The 25,204-nt window shown below is 36.9% G+C and overlaps 1 protein-coding gene and 1 non-coding gene across 8 annotated transcripts in view; one reads left to right on the top strand and one right to left on the bottom strand.

The window, feature by feature from the left end:
- DPY19L4 (dpy-19 like 4) overlaps window positions 1-25,204 on the bottom strand; it is a 76,858-nt gene that overhangs the window by 20,938 nt on the left and 30,716 nt on the right. For 6 of the 7 annotated variants that reach the window (XM_036264042.1, XM_036264038.1, XM_036264036.1 and 3 more), the window contains 8 exons: window positions 22,105-22,239; window positions 18,320-18,451; window positions 18,118-18,213; window positions 17,021-17,094; window positions 14,030-14,188; window positions 12,371-12,490; window positions 2,298-2,418; window positions 368-424 (listed from right to left, as the gene is read on the bottom strand). In XM_036264042.1, the coding sequence (XP_036119935.1) occupies window positions 368-424; window positions 2,298-2,418; window positions 12,371-12,490; window positions 14,030-14,188; window positions 17,021-17,094; window positions 18,118-18,213; window positions 18,320-18,451; window positions 22,105-22,239 (894 nt within the window). The remainder of the gene's footprint in view (window positions 1-367; window positions 425-2,297; window positions 2,419-12,370; window positions 12,491-14,029; window positions 14,189-17,020; window positions 17,095-18,117; window positions 18,214-18,319; window positions 18,452-22,104; window positions 22,240-25,204) is intronic. The other variant, XM_036264039.1, reaches the window with a different exon arrangement.
- Window positions 19,033-19,186, top strand: LOC118631913. The gene has a single exon (XR_004959915.1). It is a non-coding gene; the product is annotated as a small nucleolar RNA SNORA57 (small nucleolar RNA).

Raw genomic sequence — 25,204 nt, 5'->3', positions numbered from 1 at the left:
TTGGCCAGTAGTTTCATGTTATAAGCCAAATAACTTATATTATTTTATATATCTATATTTTAGAGTTGTCAAAATACTTTTTAATATTAATTCTGGTTTATTCAGCAATTTCCTTGCCAATTATAAATTGAATTAATGATAGTATTAGACAATAGAAAATTGCATCAGATGGCATTCTAAAAATGTTTTAGCTTTTCTATCTTGTCCCTAATGATAAAAAATATTAAGCATTATTATGAATATCAGACTTTGTTTTGTTAGGACAGTATTTCAATATAAGTATCCTACACACACACACACACACACACACACACACACACATCTACCTTACAAAGTACATTTTAGTACAAAAATCTAATTTTCTTACCTCCTTCCATAAGCTGAGACCTATTATAGTAGGCACAGCCATGCTCAGAATCAGAGCCTAAATTACAAAAGCAAAAGGGTTACAAATAAATATATTTCAGAATGTACTTTAAAATACTAGACACTGACTCTATGACCAAGCACATATCAATATAGTTATGCAAATTTCAGTCAGAGAAATTTAAGTCAGCATGACACCTAGTTCATGAAGTGAGATGGGTGAAGACTAATGATAAGTTTAAGACACATTAAGCTGGAGGTAAACTGAGACATAAATATTTACTATATAAATTTAAGGCAGACCATAAAATTGATAACATACATATAGTATTTCAAACAGCAAATCAATATTTGACAATTTTGCCAAAAATTTAAGTTATGAAGAGCATACAAAGGTTACTAAACTGCTACCTAAAACACTAATAACAAAAAGACAATGAAATAAACAGGAAAAACAGCAAATATAGTATGCTAAAATAAGAATATATCAATTCCTCAGGAAAAAGACTGGAAACATACAATATGACTAATATTAAAGATAGTTATTTATCATCTTCCTTGCAAAATCTTTCTCACTCTAGTACAGTATTAACTGAATGGGCTTTGCAGTCACATAAACCTGGGTGTGAATCATGATTTCCAGATCTATAAACTATATAATCTCAGGGAAACTATTTAACCAGTTTAAGCTTTAATTTCTTTGTCTGTAAAATACTACTAATAAAACTTGCCAATAGGGTATATCTGCATGGGTTGAATATTATGTGAAATGTTTTGAAAAATACCTTACACATAGCGAGCACTCAATGAATTAAAGCTTTCATTACTTTCATCCACCATAGCCTGTACCTGAGTGACAGCATCCTTCCTGGCTCCAGTCTGTCACCTTTAAATCTATCATTTACAGAACTGTAAGGGTGAGCTGAGAGAAAACTTTAAGTCTGACTCTCTCATACCCTGCCTAAACATCTCAATGCCTTCCTACTGCCTATAGGATAAAATCAAGTGCCACAGCATGACACTTAAAGGCCTTTGTGACCTTATCCTCCTTGACTTCTCCAGTCTCATTTCTTGACCACTCCTACCTCATATTTTATGTGCCAACAAAACTAAATATATCATGCTTTTCTTTGCCTCTGCTTTTATAGCCTTTGATTGCATCATTCATTGCCTACCTGTTTATTCCTTATACAACAAATACCCTTTCTTTCCCCTTTAAATGTCATACTGGAAAGTCTTAAAAATTGAATTAAGTAGTCCTTCTCTGTGTTTCAATACCACTCTGTCAATACTTTTTACCTGTTTTTATGACCAGAAGACTATAATCTACATGATTAAATTAATTATGTTTTATTTATCTTTGTATTCCAAGCACATCGCACACATCAGGAACAGTGTTTATCTTCTTTTCATACTGAAAACATACCAGAGTTCTAAATCAAATCAACAGAGATACAAAAATTAATTCTTGATAGCCTCTCACATTATTAGTTCACTTTCTTTCCTTTTATGTTTTAAGTGATCTGCATTAAAATGCATTTTTTAATAATCAAAAATTATTAAAAAATGTTTTTCACCTGGCCGGTGTGGCTCAGTGGTTGAGCGTCAACCCATGCACCAAGAGGTCACTAGTTCAATTCCCGGTCAGGGCACATGCCCAGGTTGTGGGCCCGATCCCCAGCGGGGAGCATGCAGAAGGTAGCCAATTGATGTTCTCTCTCATCCATGTTTGTATCTGTCTCTCTCCCTCTCCCTTTCTCTCTCTCTCTGTAAAATCAATAAAGAAAAAAAAATGTTTTTCACAGGATCTCTTTTTCTACCCTTAAGTTATAACATGATTTACTCATGCTATTTCAATGGTATTTACTGTGGTTTCCATTTACATAACTAGATGAGAAACAAGTACTTAACCTAAAATAACAATGACTCACCAACAATATAGGGTGTACAGTTCGTAACCGAAGCCACTTGAAAAGTGTCATCCATAGTTCAGGAGAACATACACCAAATGCTGCTAGCATGCATACATAAGGAGTCCAGAGGTATTTCAAGCTGGAAAAGACAAAAGGAGTCATATATGACATATCCTATGAACATTATTATTATTTGATTTCTCTTTTCTGGGTTCTTTCTAACTACCCATGAAAATACCACAATGTTAAGGGAGAAAGAAAAAAGCTCCGCCTTTAATTTTCAGTAACAGATTGTTATTCACTACTTAAGTAATCAAGAAGACATGTGGGTTACTTAAATGAGGATAAAAGAGCATTAATATAATGAGAGTGTAGCAAAATTGTACTCTTGAAGAGAATATAAACTTATACTTTCGGAAGGCGATTTGGCAGAAGCCATAAAAATTTTAAATACCTCAAGACAATCCCACTTCTAGTAATCTAGTTTACTAGAAGACATGTTAGTATAATTGTATAAAAGTATACATACATGGGTTTTAAATGCAGTATGTTGCTATAATAAAAAAAAATTACAAAAACCAAAAAAGCTAAATGCAAAATTTCATGTATACTATTTGTCCAGTTTTTGTTTGTTTGTACAGCCAAAAAATAACATCTGAAAAGATATGCTAATAGTGTTGATCTATGAGGAGTAAACAGGAGGATTTTCATTTGTTACTTCATGTATTTCTACATTATTTGGGTTTGAGATTAGTATTTTTTTTAAAACAAGGATCAAGAAATTAGGGCTCTTAAATTAAAAATATTAAAAATCCAGGTGTATATAAAAATGAACTTGTGCGCCCTGGCCGGTTTGGCTCAGCGGTTAGAGCGTCGACCTGCGGTCCGGAGAGACCCGGGTTCGGTTCCCGCTAAGGGCACGTACTTCGGTTGCAGTTTGTCCCCGGCCCTGGTTGGTCATGCGGGTGGCAGCCACTCGATGTGTCCCTTCACGTCGATGTTTCTCTCTCTCCCTTCCTCTCTCTCCCTCCCACTCTATCTGTACAAGAAATGGAAAAATATCCTCGGGTGAGGATAAAAAAAAAAAAAAATGAACTTGTGCAAATAAAAGACAGTACATTACTTTATGTAGTAAGTTGTAGAGAAAACACGAGGAACCCATCACCCTAGGTAATGGTAAAAGCTTAAGATGGAAGAGGAAGAATTTAGAAACATTTGTATAGATGTCAGTGCTTCATATAGATTACCAAGGAAAAAAATAATATTTTATAATAATATTCATAATTAATACTAGAGAGCAACAAGATCTTTCAATGACATGTCCTCGGGTGAGGATAAAAAAAAAAAAAGATAAATAGAAAAATATCCTCAAGTGAGGATTAAAACAAAAACCAAAGCCATTGTAAAGTAAAAATAAAGTGATATTCATTTATCAAATAACCATTTATTAATCATGCACTGCAGGATGACCAAAGTACTAGAGAGGAAAAAAGAAAAATAAGATGTGGCTATAGGCCTCGGGTCTTTTTCAAGATGAAATAAAACTGAACATATGGAAAACAATTAGAAAACAAGTATCTAAAATTTATGTAAGCTCTAGTGTTATGTGAAAGCAAAATAATCAATTTCAGAAAAATGTACTTAATGATTTTTTTTTATCCTCACCCAAGGACATGTTTCCACTTTTTGTTCAGATAGAGTGGGAGGGAGAGAGAGGAAGAGAGAGAGAGAGAAACATCGATGTAAACGGGACACATGGAGTGGCTGCTTCCCACATGACCCAACCAGGGCTGGGGACAAACTGCAACCGAGGTACGTGCCCTTAGCAGGAACTGAACTCAGGTCTCTCTGGACCACAGGCCGATGCTTTAACCTCTGAGCCAAACTGGTCAGAGCCTTAATGAAGATTTTTAATATATGAACACTTACGAGAAACTGAGAGCTGGTTCTTTGAAAAGATAAACAAAATCAATGAACCTTCATCCAGACTTATCCAGGAACAAAGAGAGAGGACCAAATACATAAAATCAGAAATGAAAGAGGCGAGGTAACAACTGACACCACAGAAATACAAAGGATTCTAAGAAAATACTTTGAACATCTATATGCCAACAAACTGGACAACCTGGGCAAAATAGAGAAATTCCTAGAAACATACAATCTACACTCAATCAGGAAGAATCAGAAAACCTAAATAGGTTGATACCAACTAATGAAATTGAAGTAGTAATAAAAAAAAACTCCTAGCAAACAAAAGTACTGGACCAGATGGCTTCACAGGTGAAGTTTTTGTTTTTTATCCTCACCCGAGGACATTTTTTTCCATTTTTTGTTCAGATAGAGTGGCAGGGAGAGAGAGGAACAGTGAGAGAGAGAGAAAAACATCGACGTGAAAGGGCCACATCGAGTGGCTGCCACCCGCATGACCAACCAGGGCTGGGGACAAACTGCAACCGAGGTACACGCCCTTAGTGGGAACCAAACTCAGGTGTCTCTGGACCGCAGGCCGACGCTCTAACTGCTGAGCCAAACCGGCCAGGTCCACAGGTGAAGTTTTACCAAACATTCAAAAAAGAATTAACACTTATCCTCAAACTATTCCAAAAAATTCAAAAGGGAAGACTTTCAAGCTCTTCTTACAAGACCAGCATTATTATAATTCCAAAACCAGATAAAGACACTACAAAGAAAGAAAATTACAGGTCAATATCTTTGATGAACATAGATGCTAGAATCCTAAACAAAATGTTAGCAAATAGAATCCAGCAATACATTAAAAAGATCATACACCATAACCAAGAGGGATTTATGCCAGGGATTCAAGGATGGTTCAATATTCACAAATCAATAAATGTAATAGGTCACATAAACAAAATGAAGAATAAAAATCACATGACCATATCAATAGGTGCAGAAAAGGCATTGGACAAAATCCAGCGCCAATTTTTGATAAAAACTCTCAGAAAAGTGGGAATAGAGGGATCATATCTCAACAAAATAAAGGCCATATATGACAAACCTACAGCCAACGTCATATCAATGGGTAAATACTAAAAGCATTTTCATTAAGATCAGGAATAAGACAGGGATGTCTGCTTTCACCACTCTTATTCAACATAGTACTGGAAGTCCTAGCTACAGTAATCAGACAAGAAGAAATAAAAGGCATCCAAATTGGAAAGGAGGAGTTAAAAACTGTCATTATTCACAGATGACGTGATATTATACATAGAAAATCCTAAAGGCTCCACCAAAAAACTGCTAGATTTAATAAATGAATTTGGCAAAAAGCAGAATACAAAATTAACACCCAGTAATCAATGGCATTTTTATATACCAATAATGAATCTCTGAAAGAGAAACTAAAAAAAAAAAAAAATCCCATTTACCATTGCAACAAAAACAAAAAAGAAACCTGAGAATAAATCATGGAGGTAAAAGACATGTACTCAGAAAACTATAGGACAATGAAAAAGGAAACAGAGGAAAATACAAACATCATTAAAATGTCCATACTACCCAAAGCAATCTACAGATTCAACGCAAATCCTATTAAAATACCAATATCATATTTCACAGCTCTAGAACAAATATTCCAAAATTTATTTTATTTTATTTTTTATCCTCACCTGAGGACATTTTTTCCATTTTTTTGTTCAGATAGAGTGAGAGGGAGAGAGAAGAAGAGAGAGAGAGAGAAAGAGAGAAACATCGATGTGAAAGAGACACATAGGCCCTGGCCGGTTTGGCCCAGCAGTTGGAGCATCAGCCTGTGAATCAGAGAGTCCTGGGTTTGGTTCCTGCTAGGGGCACATACCAAAAAAAAAAGAAAGAAAGAAAGGGACACATCGAGTGGCTGCCACCCACACAACCCAACCAAGGTTGGGGACAAACTGCAACTGAGGTACATGCCCTTAAGCGGCAACCGAACCCAGGACTCTCTGGTCCGCAGGCCAACGTTCCAACCACTGAGCCAAACTGGCCAGGGCCCAAAAATTTATATGAAACCAAAAAAAAAACCCCAAATAGCCACAGAAATCTTGAGAAAGAAGAACAAAGTTGGCGGGATCACAATACCAAATATCAATCTATACTACAAAGCCACATTAATCAAAACAACCTAGTAATGGCACAAGAGCAGGCATATAAACCAATGGAACAAAACAGAGAACCAAGAAATTGACCCATGCCAAAATGGTCAATTAATATTAGACAAAGGAGGTGAGTGCATACAATGGAGTAAAGATAGTCTCTTCAATAAATAAATGGTGTTTGGAAAATGAACAGGTACATGCAAAAAAAAAAAAGAAAGAAACTAGACCACCAACTTACACTATACACAAGAATAAACTCAAAATAGATAAAAGATTTAAGTGTAAGTCATGAAACCATAAAAATCCTAGAAGAAAAAATAAGCAGTAAAAATCTCAGACATCTCACATAGCAGTATTTTCACTGATATATCACTGAGGGCACAAGAAACAAAGAAAAAAATTAACAAATGGGACTACATCAAACTAAAAAGCTTCTGCACGACAAAAGAAACCATCAAAAAAATGAAAAGTGAACCTACTATATGGGAAAATTTATTTGTCAATAATACATCTGATAAGGGGTTAATTTCCAAAATATATAAAGAACTCCTACAACTCAACACCAGGTAGACAAACAATCCAATTAAAAAATGGGCAAAGGACCGGAATAGACACTTCTCTAATGAGGACATGGAGATGGCCAAGAGACATATGACAGAATGCTCAACGTCACTAATCATCAGAGAGATGCAAATTAAAACTACAATGAGGTATCACCTCACACCTGCCAGAATGGCTACCATCAATAAATCAACAAACAACAAGTGCTGGCAAGGATGTGAAGGGAAGGGAATACTAGCACACTGCTGGTAGGAATGCAGATTGGTGCAGCCACTGTGGAAAACAGTGTGGAGGTTCCTCAAAAATTTTTAAATAGAACTGCTGTTTGACCAGCAATCCCACTTCTGAGAATATGTCCTAAGAGTCCCAAAACACTAATCAGAAAGAATATATGCACCCCCATATTCACAGCAGCATTATATATAATAGCTAAGATCTGGAAACATCCAAGTGCCCATCAGTGTATGAGTAGATAAAAAAGCTGTGGTACATTTACACAAGGGAATACTAAGTGGCTGTGAACAAGGAGCTCTTACCCTTTGTGACAGCATGGGTGGACCTGGAGACCATTATGCTAAACAAAACAAGTCAGTTACAGAAAAATAAATATCATATGAACTCACTTATAGGTAGAATCTAATGAACAAAATAAACTGATGAACAAAATATGTCCAGAGGTATGAATGTATGGAACACAATAGCAGATCTCAGTCAGACGGTGGGGGGAGGGGACAGGAAGAGATTAACCAAAGAACATATATGCATATATGCATAACCCACAGACACAGACAACAGTATGGGGAAAGCCTAGGGATGGAGTTGGGGTGGGGTGGAAGGGGGCAAAAAGAGAAAATGGGAGACATCTGTAATACTGTGAACTATAAGAAATAATAATAATAAACATATATAGAACACACCTTGCTATAAGAGAGGAATCGCTTTGTTTCCTCTGATCAACCAGTACCGCCTCCTAAGTTCTCCATTTCTGATAATATCAACCTATTCTTACAATCAGAAGAATCAATACTGCAGTCTGGTTTATAGCTCCAGGAGATACCATGCACAATGAATTATATGTATATAATATCCCCTGGAACACAAATTCTCTGCTCTAGAGATTAGAACATTATGCCAAACCCACACATTTCTCTGTATCCACCCCTTATTTACCATGTTATTGCAACAGCTTACTAATTAAAATCTCTACCATTAGACTCTCCTCCAGTTTACCAAATGCCTAATGAATCTTCTTCAAATATAACTATGATAAGACACTTTCTGTTAAAAATTCTAATGGTTCCCCAATGCCTACTGAAATAAGTAAAAACTATCTAAATGGTTTTCAGCCCTTTATAATAGGGCCTTGACTTGCCTTTCCAGCTTTTTCTCCTACTACTTCTCTAAATATGATCAGTGTTCCAGACAGTATGCAGAACAATCTCAATACTTCCATCCCATAATGTGCATAAGTTTCTCCCTCCTGGTACAAATGCACCCCTCTCTAGTTGCTGCCTTAGACTGATTCCCTTTACAGCTGGACTCCTTGAAGTCCACATTCATCTTTCTGTTCTTACCTTCTACTCTCAGATCATGTCTTCCTTTATTTAGTTATTTATTTAATGGTAAATTTAAAAAGAATTTTTTTTTTCCTTTATTGATTTTAGAGAGGAAGTAAGAGGGAAAGAGAGAAACATCGATAAGAGAGAACATCAATTGGCCGCCTCCAGCATGGTCCCTACTGGGGATCGGGCCCACAACTTGGGCATGTGTCCTGACCAGGAATCGAACCGGTGAACTCTTGGTGCATGGGTCAAAGCTCAACCACTGAACCACATTGGCCTGACAATCAGGTCTTCCTTTAAAAATTTCTCCTTTGACCCTGGCCGGTTTGGCTCAGCGGTTGGAGCGTCGGCCTGCGGTCCAGAGAGGCCCGGGTTCGGTTCCCACTAAGGGCACGTACCTCGGTTGCAGTTTTTCCCCGGCCCTGGTTGGTCGTGCGGGTGGCAGCCACTCGTTGTGTCCCTTCACATCGATGTTTCTCTCTCTCTCTCTCTCTCTCTTCCTCTTTCTCCCTCCCGCTCTATCTGAACAAAAAAAAAAAAAAAATTTCTCCTTTGGTTCTGAGTCCCAGCAATTCCTAGGGTTCCTCCGCCACAGTCCCTACCTACTACTACTCATGCCATTTCCAATTCCTAAATATTTTAGTTTTGGCCCCTTTCCTCCATCTTCATTGCTCCTCTCTTCTAAACTCTATTGTGACACTTTATTAACTGGTTTATTTTCTTCTAATCTTGTTTTTCTCAAACCTTTCTATATTTTTGCTGCCAGAGAGATCTTAATAAAATGCAAATCTGCAAATTTCTACTTTACAACACCTAATATAGTCCGTTTACTTTTCCAGACATGTCTCTTGCTTCCTTCCTCTTCTAGTTTCCCCAAAATACTTCTGCCCAAATTGCATACACACAAGAAAAGTGAGAGCTGGGCCAATTTCTATTTCTCTCTCAATACTGTCACCCCATTTAGGAAATGTTCCTTAAACTGCACTCTTCTCCTTACCTCCACAACTAAGTTAGTACCTCTCTTCTGGGTGACCAAAGCACCCTATGTATATCTCTTTGATAGTACTTGTTTTACTTTAACTCTTGGTTTATTTACCTAGAATAGGAACTCTCTGAAAAGATACGACTAGATCTTTTATCTCTTTAATATTTATTGCCTACCTAGCAGAGTATCTGGCACTTACTAGGTAATTATGCATCTTATTTGCGTGAATAAGTGATCATGCTCTCATAGGCGTAGTGAGTAAACTGAAGATAAATGATAGAATATGAATTAGACATTCAAAAAGAATCTTGAAGGCAATGAGATGAAAATCAAAACATGAATCACTTACTATATACATGGTTTAACTTTCTTTACCCTACTTATTAGGCATTACGAAATGCTAACTATTAGAGTGAACCACTATTATTAATTCATGTTTCCATAAATTCCCACAAATCATGGGTTTGGCAGTCGGATAAAATATGGAGCCCTTATAAGAAAACATTTCCAAATGCACAAAATAAAATGTATGGGCTTACAAAGGAAATCAATTATACTAAAATATTGATAACATAAAAATAAATTTATTAACAGCAATATTTGTACTTCTTTAGTAATACGCTGAATGCAGGTCCAGTAAATACCATACTTTTTGAAGTAGTGAGGAATATACAGATATTTGTAAAATTGTAATATAATGAGAAAATAACCATGTTTTTTGTTAGGAAAAGCACTATCGGTATTCCTAAAATTACTGTGATTTAGTACCTATATTCATAATTAAAGTACATTTAACTTAGAAAACCTTACACTGGATTAATATTCTTCACCTTTCCCTATCTCCACTGTTAGCTCTCTACTTCAGAACCTTCATGGCTACCCTCATCAGAGTGATTTATCTGATTTGTGAATATGAGATAATGAATTGAGCATGTCCAGCTCAAACACTTCTAGGTTTCTAAATTTTGAATTCTGCAGGTTGTATGTGTACAGGTGCAGTAGGCTTACCAAGGCTTTGCTCTTTCAAGAGGTAAGGCCTGAAATTTGGGGATTAACCTCAGTATGGGGTGGAATATATTAGAAGCCCTTTTCGTCACACCCGAAGAAGTGTCTTCCAATACACCTTTAATCAGAATCAAAATTATTTTTCACCTCCAGCTAACTTATTTCTCATCTGAATGCCAACTTTAAAGAAAAGAGCATCATTTACTGTTCTCTTACCCTAAAAACCCCAACATTAAATAATCAAAGCAAATCAAGTTACTTTTAGAAATCCCAGAAATTAGCAACAAGCAGGGTCATAACAGTTATATAAATAAAAAGAATTTGCACTAATGAGATGTCAATCTGTGGAAAAACTTTTCTTCTAGTATTCTCAAATAATCCTAAACACATTTCAATCATAACTGGCATATTCTCTTTATAAAAAATAGGCAGTATTTTTTATTAACTGGGGTAATGATTTAGATTATTTTTTCTTGATCTTATACTGATTGCAAAAAATTTTTTAAATTCCCAAAAGTACAGAGGAATAGATTTTTTTAAATTACACAAAATCTAGTCACTCAAAAATAATCACATTGGGCCCAGCCGGTGTGGCTCAGTGATTGAGTGTCGACCCATGCACCAAGAGGTCTCCAGTTCGATTCCTGGTCAGGTTGTGGGCCAAATCACCAGTTGGGGGAACGCAGGAGGTAGCCAATGGATGTTCTCTCTCATCGATGTTTCTCTCTCTCTCTCCCTTCCTTTCTCACTAAAAATCAATAAAGAAAAAAAAAAAAGATAAATACAAATAATCAAATTAGCCCTGGCCCAGTGGCTCAGCTGATTGGAGCATTGTCCTGTACACCAAAAGGTTGTGAGTTCAGTTCCTGGTCAAGGTACATACCTAGGTTGTAGGCTGGATCCCCAGTCAGGGAGCATATGGGAGGTAACTGATCAATGTTTCTCTCTCATTGATGTTTCTCTCTCTTTCTCTCTCCCTTCCTCTTTAAAAAATCAATAAAAAAATATCCTTGGATGAGGATTAAAAAATAATAATATGCCCTCCCAAAAATGAGCCATGTTTCATTCCTATTACAGGCCTTTGCATATGCGTATCTTCTACCTGAAATATTCTTCCTTCTTCTGTTCATCTAGTTCACTCCTACTCACCCTTTAGGTCTCAACTCAAGTATCTTTTCCTTAGAAAGTCTTTCTGAAAAATTTCTTCAATCAAATTCCATTTTTATATGTTCTCATAGAACCATTTACCTCTCCTTTACTTATCAAAGTTATAATTTTATTTTTTTGTTAACCCTCACCCAAGGATATCTTTTCCATTGATTTTTTTAGAGAGAGTGAAAGGGAGGCAGGAAAGGGGAGAGACAAAGAGAGAAATCGATGTGAAAGAGTAACATCGATTGGCTGACTCCTACACATGCCCCAGTCAGGGCCAGGGATCCAACCTGTGACACAGGTATGTGCCCTTGATCGGAATCGAATCAGAGACCCTTCAGTGCATGTGCCGACACTCTATCCACTGAGCCCACTGCCCAGGGTTATAACTTTATTTTTGTGTAATTAACATCTGTCACCTCCATCCATTAGGCTATACATCACATAAGGTTAAAGACTCTGTGTTCACCTGTGTTCACTACTGCACCTCCAGCACTTAGCACAATGTTTGGCCCTTGGAAGACATTTCAATACTTTTTGAACAAATGAGTGAATCAGTAAATGTCAATTCACGGTACTATAAATGTTTTGTAAACTCGAGTTAGGTTAAGAAAGTTTATAGATTTTAAGTGTTTATAAAGTTTTACAAATATATTATTAGAAGTATCTACCTATTACCATTAGAAAGGACAATTCTTTATTAAAAAAATAGGTCAAATAAAGTACACTTACCCTTCTATAATCATTGCAAGAGAACCCAATAAAATAGTGTGAATCACATGATAAGTTATTTCTGGCCTTTCTCCAATTCGTCCATCCTCAAGAGTAACAGTTTCTTTCAGGGACTCACGACTACAGAAAGAAAATGTGATTTTTACCTAAATATATATTTGAAAAATCAAAGATCTTAAATTTCCTCATGAAAAGAAATACAGGTAGTGCCCTGGCCAGTTTGGCTCAGTGGTTGGAGCATCAGCCTACGGACCAGAGAGTCCTGGTTTTGGTTCCCGCTAAGGGCATGTACTTCGGTGGCAGTTTGTCCCCGGCCCTGGTTGGGTCGTGCGGGTGGCAGCCACTCTGTGTGTCCCTTTAACATCGATGTCTCTCTCTCTCTCTCTCTTCCTTCTTCCCCCTCCAGCTCTATCTGAAGATAAGTGCAAAAAACAAAAAAAACAAAAAAGAGAAACAGGTAGTTCTGAAAATTTGAAAGTATATTCTGCTTGTCAAGTACTAACTTTTCTATCTCCAAGTCTTTGAAAATGGCTTTTCGAACCTGAATGCAACTGACTCACTGAAGACTAAAAATGAAAGTTCAAAAGTACAATTTAAAAATAGTTTAGGGCCCTGGCCAGTTTGGCTCAGCGGTTGGAGCGTCGGCCTGTGGTACAGAGAGACCCGGGTTCGGTTCCGCTAAGGGCACGTACTTCGGTTGCAGTTTGTCCCCGGCCCTGGTTGGTCGTGTGGGTGGCAGCCACTCGATGTGTCCCTTCACGTCGATGTTTCTCTCTCTCTCTCTCTTCCTCTCTCTCCCTCCCGCTCTATCTGAACAAAAAATGGAAAAATGTCCTCGGGCGAGGATAAAAATAAATAAATAAATAAAAGATACTACTTTAAAAATAAATAAATAAATAAATAAATAAATAAATAAATAAATAAATAAATAAATAAAAATAGTTTAGGATCCTAAGATCAATTATCACTCAACTAGTGATTGCTAAATCAACATAGTTAAATCATAATCTAAACAACTAAGTTCTCAAAATCAAGATACTACACACAACCTCCTTTCAAACATGATAAACATATTTAAAAATAGTCAAACTGCCCGGCCTGTGTGGCTCAGTGGTTGACCATTGACCCATGCTCCAAGAGGTTGTTGGTTCAGTTCCCAGTCAGGGCACATGCCCAAGTTGTGGGCCAAACCCCCAGTGGGGGGCATACAGGAGTTATCTGAATGATGTTCTCTCTCATCGATGTTTCTCCCTCTCCCTCTTACTTCCTCTCTTTCTAAAATCAATAAAGAAAAAATAAAAGAACATTCAAACTTTATCATTTAAAATCATTTATACTACTAGCTTCATTAAGGATAAATAGAAAAAAATTATTCTTAAATAAAAATCTGAGTAAATTAGCAAAGAGAGTTTGTGAAAGTGATTATTTAAATATTACTCCTACACTAAATCTGGATATTACATGTTTAGCTATATAAACATAAATTTTAGTTTTACTTGGTTAACTTATACTTATCTTTTACATATTGATGAAGAGAGAATGAAATTAGAAGCTCTAAAACAAATACACAAATACTAGAAGAATATTAAAAGTAAGTATTTTTACATACTGTAGTTCCATAATATATTCATAATATGATTGATTCTCATAGGTACTTACTTAATTCTCCTGAAAATAACTTGCATCATAGAAAGAAAACAAATAATTAACACTAAAATATAGAAAGGTAATAAAGAAGACTGCGTCAATCGCAAAAAAAATTCTTGAGATGGTGCCTGCAGGGATTCTTGACATAGGAGCCAATTCATTGTAAAATTCCTATAGAAGACAAAAAGCATATTAAAATAACAGGTGTTTTAAACTACTGACCATAAAAGTATTTTTTATCTCAGTAGAAACTTAGATAAAACAGAACACATTTCTTAAATCCATTCACTTATAACAGCCAGATCCTACCCTTTACAAAGGAAGATAACAGTATTTGTAAACTCACCTCAACAAATTGCTCTAATAAATGTAAAACTCCTGCTATTTTTTTTTTTTACCAAGTAATGCTACCATCTCTACAGCTCAATACAGTTTCAAGTGAGTTTCACTTTCTATTTTTCCTGAAAGACAATAAAAAATTTAGCTACCCAACCTCTACATCTGCACTATCCACTATGTTAACTACTAGGTACATGTGGCTATTAGCATTTGAAATGTAGCCAAAATACACCCTGGATTTCAAAGATTAAAAAATTTTGTAATCTCAGTGATTTTTTATATTGTTTATACATTAAAATAATATTTTTAATATACTGGATGAAATAAAATATATTATTAGAATTCAATTCACTTGTTTCTCTTTACCTTTTTAAAAAATTGATTTTAGAAAGAGAGGAAGGGAGAGGGAGAGAGAGATAGAAACATTGATGAGAGAGAACATCAACTGGCCACCTCCTGCATCCCCCCCACTAGAGATTTGATCCACAACCTGGGCATGTGCCCTTACTGGGAATCAAACCACTGAGCCACACCAGCTGGGCTCTCTTTACTTTTTAAATGTGGCTACTAGAAAATTACCTATGTGGCTCACATTATTATTAGAGAGCCCTACTGATATTAACAAATGTAACTCAACTGGGACCTCTTTTAAAAAAGAGATATCTAGCCTGGCCAGTGTGCCTCAGAGCATCATCCCATGGACTAAAAGGTCCCTGATTCGATTCCTGGTCAGGGTACATGCTCAGATTGTGGGCTCAATACCCAGTAAGAGGCGTGCAGGAGGCAGCCAACCAATTGTTTCTATCTCTCTCTCCCTTCCTTTCTCTCTAAAAAATATAAATAAAAATGTATTTTTTTAAAAATATATCTAATTACTAAGACAGAAATCATAAAATTTGAAATGTAAAATTTTGAGCTATGAGAATCAGGATAACCTTTTTTTTACCCTCAGCAAAATATGAGCAATAAGACTCTTAGTTATACGTAGTTTTATCTGCATTCTCACCCCCGTTCCATCTCCAAGTTCTGTGTTATCCTTAATCCCTAGCCCTGGGGAAGGAGGTAAGAGATGAAGTAATGTTCAGGAGTGCTTATGGACCAATGGAGAATGCCTGCTTCACAAATCACTGGATTTAGAATAAAAGGTTAAAGTTTCACAATGTGTCAAACAGCAATACAGCTGTTTCAAAGAGGCTGCCATCAAAATATCTTGTACTTGTCATAAATGCAAAAATTTTTTAAATGTTTATTTATTTATTGTTTTGGTACGTTCCCCTGGTGGGAACCGAACCACAAGACTCTGTGGATCAGAACTCTGATCCACAGGCCGATGCTCTAACCACTGAGCCAAACCAACCAGAGCATAAATGCAAATTTTTTAAAAATCTGCCTATTAAAGTTTTTAATTCTATAAAGGTCTAATTCAAATCCCAATTTAACAAGTATTCTTTCCATATCTGCTGTCTCAACTTTTCCTTCTCAATATTCCCACAGCACTTATCCTTCAATTATAGTCCTTACTGCAACCTGCCATATGTTAGATTCTAGTCATTTTTGTAACCCCCAGAGAACCTGGCCTAGTATCCTGCACATCCAACAAATATTTATTAACATTTGCTTTAAAAAATTTTTTTTTTCCTTTATTGATTTTAGAGAGAGAAAGTGAGAGGGAGAGAGAGACAGAAACATTGATGAGAGAAAACATCGACTGGTCACCTCCTGCATGTTCCCCACTGGGGATCAGGCCCACAACCTGGGCATATGTCCTGACTGGGAATTGAACCGGCGACCTCTTGATGCATGGGTTGATGCTCAACCACTGAGTCACACCAGCCGGACCATGTCTTATTCTTAAAATACATAGTACATTACCTTGTGAAGTAAATCTAGAACCTGACTTGCTAAGTAAAAGGGCACTACATAACATCAATTCAAATACTATTCTTGAATTTAAAAAGTCAGCTTCTCCAATCCACTGTTACAACCCCAAGATGATATTATTTGGTATGAAATAAATATCTTACTGCCTACCCACTTTTTTGTGCCCATACCCTTTTTAACATAAGCTTTTGCTGATGCAGTGGTTAAAATAACCTTGGTTCTTTATTCATTTTAAATCTTTCATTTAATCTGACCTTAGATGATATCATTGTTCCTTATCAAGAGAGAAAGCAACCTCAAAATACTTTGACGTTGTTAAGGTTTAAGTATATCTAATTTCAAAAAGACCTAATGAGAATTTTTTTTTATCCTCACCTGAGGACAGTTTTGCATTTATCTTCAGATAGAGTGGTAGGGAAAGAGGGAGGAAGAGAGAGAGAGAAACATCGACGCAAGAGAGACACGTCGGGTGGCTGCCACCCACATGACCCCAACCAGGGCCAGGGACAAACTGCAACCAAGGTACATGCTCTTAGCGGGAACTGAACCCGGGCCTCTCTGGTCCACAGGCTGATACTCCAACCGCTGAGCCAAACCAGCCAGGGCGAGAATATTTTTTAAAGATAAAAAAATTAATGTCAGATTTCTTCTAGATCTACTATCACAAATTATTTATTTTCTAAGTGGTATTTAATTAGGTGTATACTTCCTCCTTTGATTATGTTTGTTCTTTATCTTTTAAGTGGTACAGAGTTAGGTAAACTTAAATAATCTGAAACTTACTTAGTTATATTTAGTCCAAATTTTACTTCAAGGAATTTCAGCATGTGCCCATTTTCTTTGTGTGGGACAAACGTCTAGGAGGGGAAAAACACTAGTTACAACAAAGAACGATTAGCTATACTTATAGCAATATGCTATTGTCCAATACTACAAACAGAAAACACAGCAAGACTACAAAACAATAAATATGAATGAAATAATACATAGTGTAACTTTGAAGTAAGGAGATCTACTAGCATAAGGCCATCACATCATGTTATACTTAAGCATAAAACTAAAATAGGGTAGTAAGAGTTCAACTGTATCCACCTGGCTTAAGTAAATTACCCATTCTTCAGAACATATTTGACCCATCTCAATTTATTCCATATATTATTTAATGTTAATTGCATAATAATGATACTTCAAGTTAAATGGAAAATATACTAGATGTATTTTTAAGGTATAGCTAGAAAAGAATCATAATCCTATTTTCTCACTTAATATGCTAGGTATGATCACTGGTCAACTCAAAATTTTACTGTACAAACTCTATTATCTTGCTATCTCATTACTCTCATAAAAATTTAATCCACTTGCCTGGTCAGTGTGGCTTAGTGGTTGAGCATCAACCCACGCCCCAAGAGGTCACTGGTTCAATTCTCAGTCAGGGCATATGCCCGGGTTGCGGGCTCAATCCCTAGTAGGGGGCGCGCAGGAGGTGGCCAATTGATGTTTCTTTCTCATTGATGTTTCTATCTCTCTTTTCCTCCATCTCCCTAACTCTCTAAAAAAATCAATAGGCTTTTTCCTTTTTGTTTTAATTCCTTACCTGAGGACATTTTTCTATTTATTATTAGAGTGGGAGGGAGGAAGAGAGAGAAACACTGATGTGATAGAGTCACATCGACTGGTTGCCTCCTGCATGAATGAACCGCAACCGAGGTAGGTGCCCTTGACCAGAGTCGAACCCGGGACGCATTGGTCTGCGGGTCGATGCTCTAACCGCTGAGCCAAACTGGCCAGGGCAGTAAAACGTATTTAAAAAAAATTTTAGTCCAACTATATTACATTATATAATTTGTTCTACTACCTGTATCTCAAACACAGTTACTTACCTTCATTATAATATTCAATGTCACTGTCAGAGTACACGCCAAGTAAAAATTAATAGCTTTCATTATTTTAGCTACAATTCCCTTCTTCACATTTAGCTGTGGGGGGGTGAGGTGGGGAATCAAATAAACAAAGAAGTGAGGTACAAAATATTAACAATTTAAAAATTCACCATAAGAATTATAAAAAGGCAGTTCTAATTACCTGAAGGCACTTAATAAGCATTAAGGCTACTACTAAACTTAATAAAGGAGATACCAATAAAGCTGAATTCTCAAACTGCAGCAAATATCCCAGAAAGAGAGAAAATATATAGATTTTATAAACTTCATGAACCTGTTGGGACAAAAATAAGATGAGTAAGAATAAAGTAAACTTTATTGTACATATTTTCATTAGTTTTGTTTAGAGTAGATTCTACTGTAATTACAAAGTAAATGCTCTACTATAATTTAGGACAGTACAGTCATCCCTTGCCACTTTAAAAAACCGCAACAGCCCTGGCCGGTTTGGCTCAGCGGTTAGAGCGTCTGCCTGCGGTCCGGAGAGACCCGGGTTCGGTTCCCGCTAGGGGCATGTACCTCGGTTGCAGTTTATCCCCGGCCCTGGTTGGTCGTGCAGGTGGCAGCCACTCGATGTGTCCCTTTCACATCGATGTTTCCCTCTCTCTCTCTTCCTCTCTCTCCCTCCCACTCTGTCTGTACAAAAAATGGAAAAATGTCCTCGAATGAGGATAAAAACAAAAAACAAAAAAAACCGCAACAGAGTGAAGCTGCGAAAGTCGAAGCGCCAAGTGGTGAGGGACAACTGTATATAAAAAAAGAATCCTATTTCACGGAAATTCATTTATCATGGTAGAGTCTGGAACTGATTAACCACGATAAACAAGGGCCAACTGTATTGTGCAAATGTTCAATTCATTTTTTAATGTTATGATACGTAATTAATATCATGTCCTTCTCCCCATAATGTACGAAGACAGAGGGAGAGGGCTCCAGCCACTTTGGTTTCATGTCTTCGGTGCCGACGGTTTCCAGTCCGCCAGTTCTATCCTCAAGTGCTGGGACATGAGTCAAAAAAAAAAATCAAGTTTTTCTTAGAAAGAATTCTTGCAACCAAAGCTAAAAACTTCAAAACCACAGACATCTAAATCATACTGGAAGAACCTTCTGTAGTCCCAGGCTCTGACTTAATTTCGCTCGGCTTACTTTGTTATTAAAATTTATCTATGCAACATCAAACTACATAACTCCAAAATCATAATCTTTAGCAGCAGTTCCCAAAATCTACCCAGTGAAAATATACTGCCATGACATGTACCACCAGAGAAAAGTATTTTTGCATTTGGTCCATTTAACAATGAGCGTAAGAAAGTTAAATTCAATGTCCTAATAGAAGATATCCCAAAAAAAAAAAAAAAAAAAAAGAAGATATCCCAGGAAAATTATATGTCTTAGATTTATTTTCTTAAATTCAATAGTATAATAATTTAATCTATCATAAAATTAATTCATTTTAGAGAGAAAAAATGAAGGCAAAGCATAGGTGTTGGGGAAGGGAAATGAAAAGGCAGAGTGTTGCCTGGCCAGTGTGGCTCAGCGGTTGAGCATCAACCCATGCACCAAGAGGTCACCAGTTTGATCCCTAGTCAGGGCACATGCCCAGGTTCTGGGCCCAATCCCCAGTGGGGGGCATGAAAGAGGTGGCCAATCAATGTTCTCTTGCATCAATGTTTCTATCTATCTCTCCTTCTCCCTCTCTCTATAAAAATCAATAAAGGAAAAAACAAAAATTTTTAAAGGCAGAGTGTTAAAAGTAAAAAGATAAAAAACAGAAAGAAGAAAATTCCTAAGAGGCCAGACCATGTAAATAAAAAGACATCTCACTGTTGGGAGACTAAAGCAATGACTGGGAGATAGCACAATGGGATCTTCTAGGCACTGATCTCACACACACACACACACACACACACACACACATACACACACACACAGCACAATGGGATCTTCTGGACACTGAACACACACACACACACACACACACACACGTACGTTCTACCGATATTGAGTAATTGTCTCTTAGCTCCAAATTTCTCTCTCTATCCTTTGCCTCATAATGCTGGGGCTGGGACTCTGAAATCTACATTTCTGCTTTTCTGTTTGGTTCCCTATTATGCTCTGCCAATACCAAATGTAAGAGAAATGACAAGATTAGAGGAAAAATAAAGGAGCTTGTTCGTTCCTATCACTTCCTATCTGCTTACAGTTCCTGTAAGCATCACCTCAATGATGTTTCTTCACTCCAAAGAGCAATTACTTCCTGTGGAAGCCACTGAATGATGCTGAAGTTTTCCAACCCTTGATAAACCAGCTTTTATCTTGCCCCAGAGAGGGGCTCTATTCTCAGAGGTCTGGGTCTCATTTCCACACAGTCCTTCTTACCAGTTCAAAGACACACCAACAAAGCTGAATAGTAGGCCTTCCTCAGAGGCTGAGTTTCAGCTCCACAAGGTCCCTCCTCTGGGTTTAAGTTTTAATAATGCTAAATTCTTCCTTTGCTGATTCAGCTCTAGGGGTGGTAACTGCTTCTTACAATTGCTACCTCTATGATACTTTCAGGTTCTTACTGACCTTTCAGTTAGCAAGTGAACAACTTTATACTTGGTTGATGATTCTTTATATTAAACTTTCTCTATTTCAGTAACCTAAATGTTGATACTCATCAGGATTTTGGACCACCGAGTATATGGGATGAAGAAAAGGAAGGAGAAAAGCAAGAAGATTCTTAAAATCTGGGTTGGACAATATATTAAATACTTAATAAAGGTTTGAAATAGGAAAAGATAAGAAATGGCCAAAAAGAAAAAGTTAAAAAAACAGAAGGAACCAAATATTGAGGGGAATCTTTCACAACCTTTGGTAACAGTATAAACTGATAGAGCCACTCTGGAAAAAGACCTGATATCTAGTTAGATTGCATATGCACATATGCTTTGACTAGAAATTTGTTATGAAGTATATATTCTAGGGAGACCTTGCACTTATGTGCCACATGACATGTATAAGAATGCTTATAGCAGCACATGAACAATAAATGAAAAAAAAAAAACTGAAATATCCAACAACAGAAAGTACAAATAAATACAAATGAATAAAAAATATAGCTCAGTACATCACCATGGATGAATCTTAAAAGCAAATGAGGTAAAAATACACAATTAGTTACAACATATTTTTTTTAGGAATACATAGATAAGTGGTAAAAATCATAAAGAAAAAGAGAAAAGAATTAATAAGATTCAGGACAGTTGGCCTCTGTTGGGAAGAGAACTGGCTATGACAAGGGAAGAGTTATAAAGGGGCTTCCAGGGTATTTAAATGTTCCACTTCTTGGTCTAAGTGGTCAAATAAGCACACACATACTCTTCTGTACATATCCTATATTTCACTTTTCTTTCTTTCTTTTTCAATCCTCATCCGAGGACATTTTTCCATTTTTTGTACAGACACAGTGGGAGGGAGAGAGAGGAAGAGAGAGAGAGAGAAACATCGATGTGAAAGGACACATCGAGTGGCTGCCACCCGCACGACCAACCAGGGCCGGGGACAAACTGCAACCGAGGTACATGCCCTTAGTGGGAACCGAACCCGGGTCTCTCTGGACTGCAGGCAGACACTCTAACCGCTGAGCCAAACCGGCCAGGGCTCACTTTTTTTTCTTTTTAAAGAAACATAAATGGAAGAAGAAATGGCTGGAAATGGAGAGGAAGCACATGGTGACTTTGGTTAAGCAGATCAGGTTTAAAGTAATATCAAAGTGCTTCTAAAAAGAATAGAGGAGATGAATTTAACCATCTTTTGAGAAGTATAAATCAGAGCCTACTAAAACACTTTAAAATGAAACTTAAAAGCTAAATGATTTTGAGATACAACATTATAAAAATATTTATCCTCTGGATTTAAAATCACTATTTCAAAATGCCATAATACCTTGTCACTTTGCTCCAGTGAAAAACTATCTAGCAAAAACAGAGATATTGCTTGAAGAAACAAGAGGTAGTGGCTGTACTCCCACATCATCATAAACATGTAGGTTGAAGCACTCATCAATAAGTAGCAAAACCTCTAGGGAAAACAAAAGAAAGAAACTAAATATCAGTAGCTTTATTACTATAAAAATCTATAAGGTTGTTACTTCAAAGTGGCAGCTCTGTTATTTAAGCTAATCTTGAAACTTCATTTTTAAATAACATAATTACTAGTAAATTCTTACATAAACAGTAAGATCTTAAAACACTCTAGGGAGAAATCAAAGTTCAACATCATATTGAGAATTTCAGGAAGACAAAGAAAAAAATAAAATAAAATTTAGTATAATTTTCTTTCATCTCCAAAGAGGTCAAGTAATAAATATAAGAAAACTGGCTTTGGCGGGCTTTTGTTATTGTGAAACTAATTCCTTTCACTCTAGAAAATCTTTTCACTTCCATGGTGCTTCATATCTTCCTAAGAGCTTCCATTTAATTAGTATGTTTACGTCTTACTCAGCCTATTGCACAGTTCATAGAAAAAGTCTATTGTTTTTTTCAATTTCTTCTCAGCATAAGTGTAGCCTTACCTTTCCCCAAGGCTTGTACTGTCAACCATATAAAATGCTTAGTTGTTTTCCTCTGCTGGAGAACTAAACACCAGGATTTCATTGCCCCTGCCTGAAATATGCCTGGCTAAAATCAATTCTGTCCTTCCAAATATCATCTCCCAAGTGATTCCTTAGTGAGAAACCAAGACTGTAAGAAACTTACTCTCCCTTAGCATATTTCTAACAACAGTCTCTAGTTCCAGGGATTTACTTTTTTATTCCCAATTCCTCCATCAGCAATGGTGTCAAGTAACTGTGGTTCTCTCATTAGAACAGTGAAGGACAAGGTCAAGATACCTACGATAAGAATCGTGTTCTCTAAAACTAAATTATTCAGACTCAGCTGACTATACTCAGTGATAAATTCCACAGCCAGAAATACCTCAGGTCATCAGCAGATAAAAGAAACTTCCAGCATCCTGAATAAGATTAAGACCAGTGGACAAAATATAAGTGATAAAAATTTTCTACCAGTTGGTCAAAGAATACCAACTGCAAGGCCCAGAAGAACTTAGCATTGTAGAACACATAAGCTTCTGCTCTTCCTATCACAATAGCTGTAAGAGAAAGTGTTCTGGAAACATTCTAATGTGAAACAATCAGAACTGTAATAACCAGTCCTGAAACCATCATCTCCAGAGAATCCAATTATAGAAACCAATGAAGGCTCAGATCTAGACCCAACCTACCTATTATTGGCCATTTGGAGAATACTTTGGGGATGCTGGAGAAGAGCTACATTATGATGAAACCTTTGCTAATTACACGGGTCTATTCTAAAACCACTTAATAGCATACAGTGAAAATAAGACAGAAATACATATCAAACACAATCTGGACAATTAGCTAAGTTTTTCATTTCTCTGAACATTTAAAAAATTCTGTCCACTCTTATCTACTACCCCTTACTTGCTCACTTCATTTTCAACTATGCCTTTATTATGAACCTTTTGTGTGTGTGTGTGTGTGTGTGTGTGTGTGTATGTGTGTATTTATATCTTAAGTGACACATTAAATGGGTTTCAGTAATCAACCACAGACATCTCTGGATGGCTCCTGATAACTGTGCAAAAGCTTGGATATCCTGATGCAACTGGGACCGTGATTTCTAGTTTCAAGAGTGCGAAATATGTGGTACATATTGCTGGACTACTACCCGGCAATAAAAGGAAGCAATCTATTGATACACGCGACATCTTGGATGGATATTAAAGGTATTAGGCTGAGAGAAAACAGCTAATCTTGAAGAATAACATAATATATAATTCCATTTATATAACCTTTCTAAGTGACAAAATTATAGTGATAGAGATCAGATCAGTGGTTGTCAGAGGTTAGGACTGAGGGAAAGACTACTAAGGAGAAACATAGGGAGTTTCTTTGTAGTGATGGAACAGTTCTACACCTTGATTATGATAATGGTTACTCAAATCTACACATGTGATAAAAATTCATATAACTGCCCTGGCTGGTGTAGCTCAGTTGGTTGGAGCATCATCCCGTACACCAAAAGGTGGTGAGTTTGATTCCTGGTCAGGGCACATACCAAGATTGCAGGTTCACTCCCTAGTCAGGGCACATATAAGAACCAACCAATGGACGCATAAATAAGTAGAACAACAAAATCAATGTTTGCCAGCCACCCCCTCTCTCTCCAAAATCAATTTAAAAAAATTTTCTTTTTAATACCAATGTAAAAAGTAGAATGAGCCCTGGCTGGATAGCTCAGTTGGTTAAGAGTGTTGTCCTGATACCACAAGGTTGTAGGTTTGATCCCTGATCAAGGCACATACAAGAATCAACCAATGAATGCATAAATAAATGGAAAAACAGTCCTGGCCTGTTTGGCTCAGTGGTTAGAGTGTCGGCCGCTGGTCCAGAGAGACCTGGGTTCAGTTCCCGCTAAGGGCATGTACCTCGGTTGCAGTTTGTCCCTAGCCCTGGTTGGTCGTGCGGGTGACAGCCACTTGATGTGTCCCTTTCACGTCGATGTTTCTCTCTCTCTTCCTCCCACTCTATCTGAACAAAAAAATGGAAAAAAATGTCCTCGGGTGAGGATAAAAAAATAAAATAAAAAAATAAAAATAAATGGAACAACAAATCGATGTTTCTTTCTCTCTCACAAATCAATTAAAATATATATTTTTAAATAAAAATAAAAAAGAGTAGAATGAGCCCTGGCCAAGTAGCTCAGTTGGTTGGAGCATCATCCCAATACGCCAAGGTTGCAGTTTCAATTCCCAGTCATTGCACATACAAGAATCAACCAGTGGCCCTAGCTGGTTCGGCTCAGCAGTTGGAATGTCAGTCCGCAGACCAGAGAGACCCAGGGTTCAGTTTCCACTAAGGGCATGTACCTCAGTTGCAGTTTGTCCGCGGCCCTGGCTGGGGTCGTGTGGGAGGCAGCCAGTCAATGTGTCTCTTTCACATCATTGTTTCTCTCTCTCTCTT

Source organism: Molossus molossus, unplaced genomic scaffold (genome assembly GCF_014108415.1).
Source record: "Molossus molossus isolate mMolMol1 unplaced genomic scaffold, mMolMol1.p scaffold_m16_p_16, whole genome shotgun sequence".
NCBI classification, from domain to species: Eukaryota; Metazoa; Chordata; class Mammalia; order Chiroptera; family Molossidae; genus Molossus; species Molossus molossus.
The sequence above is the reverse complement of the archived record's forward strand: the minus strand, read 5'-3'. Positions and strand labels throughout refer to the sequence as shown.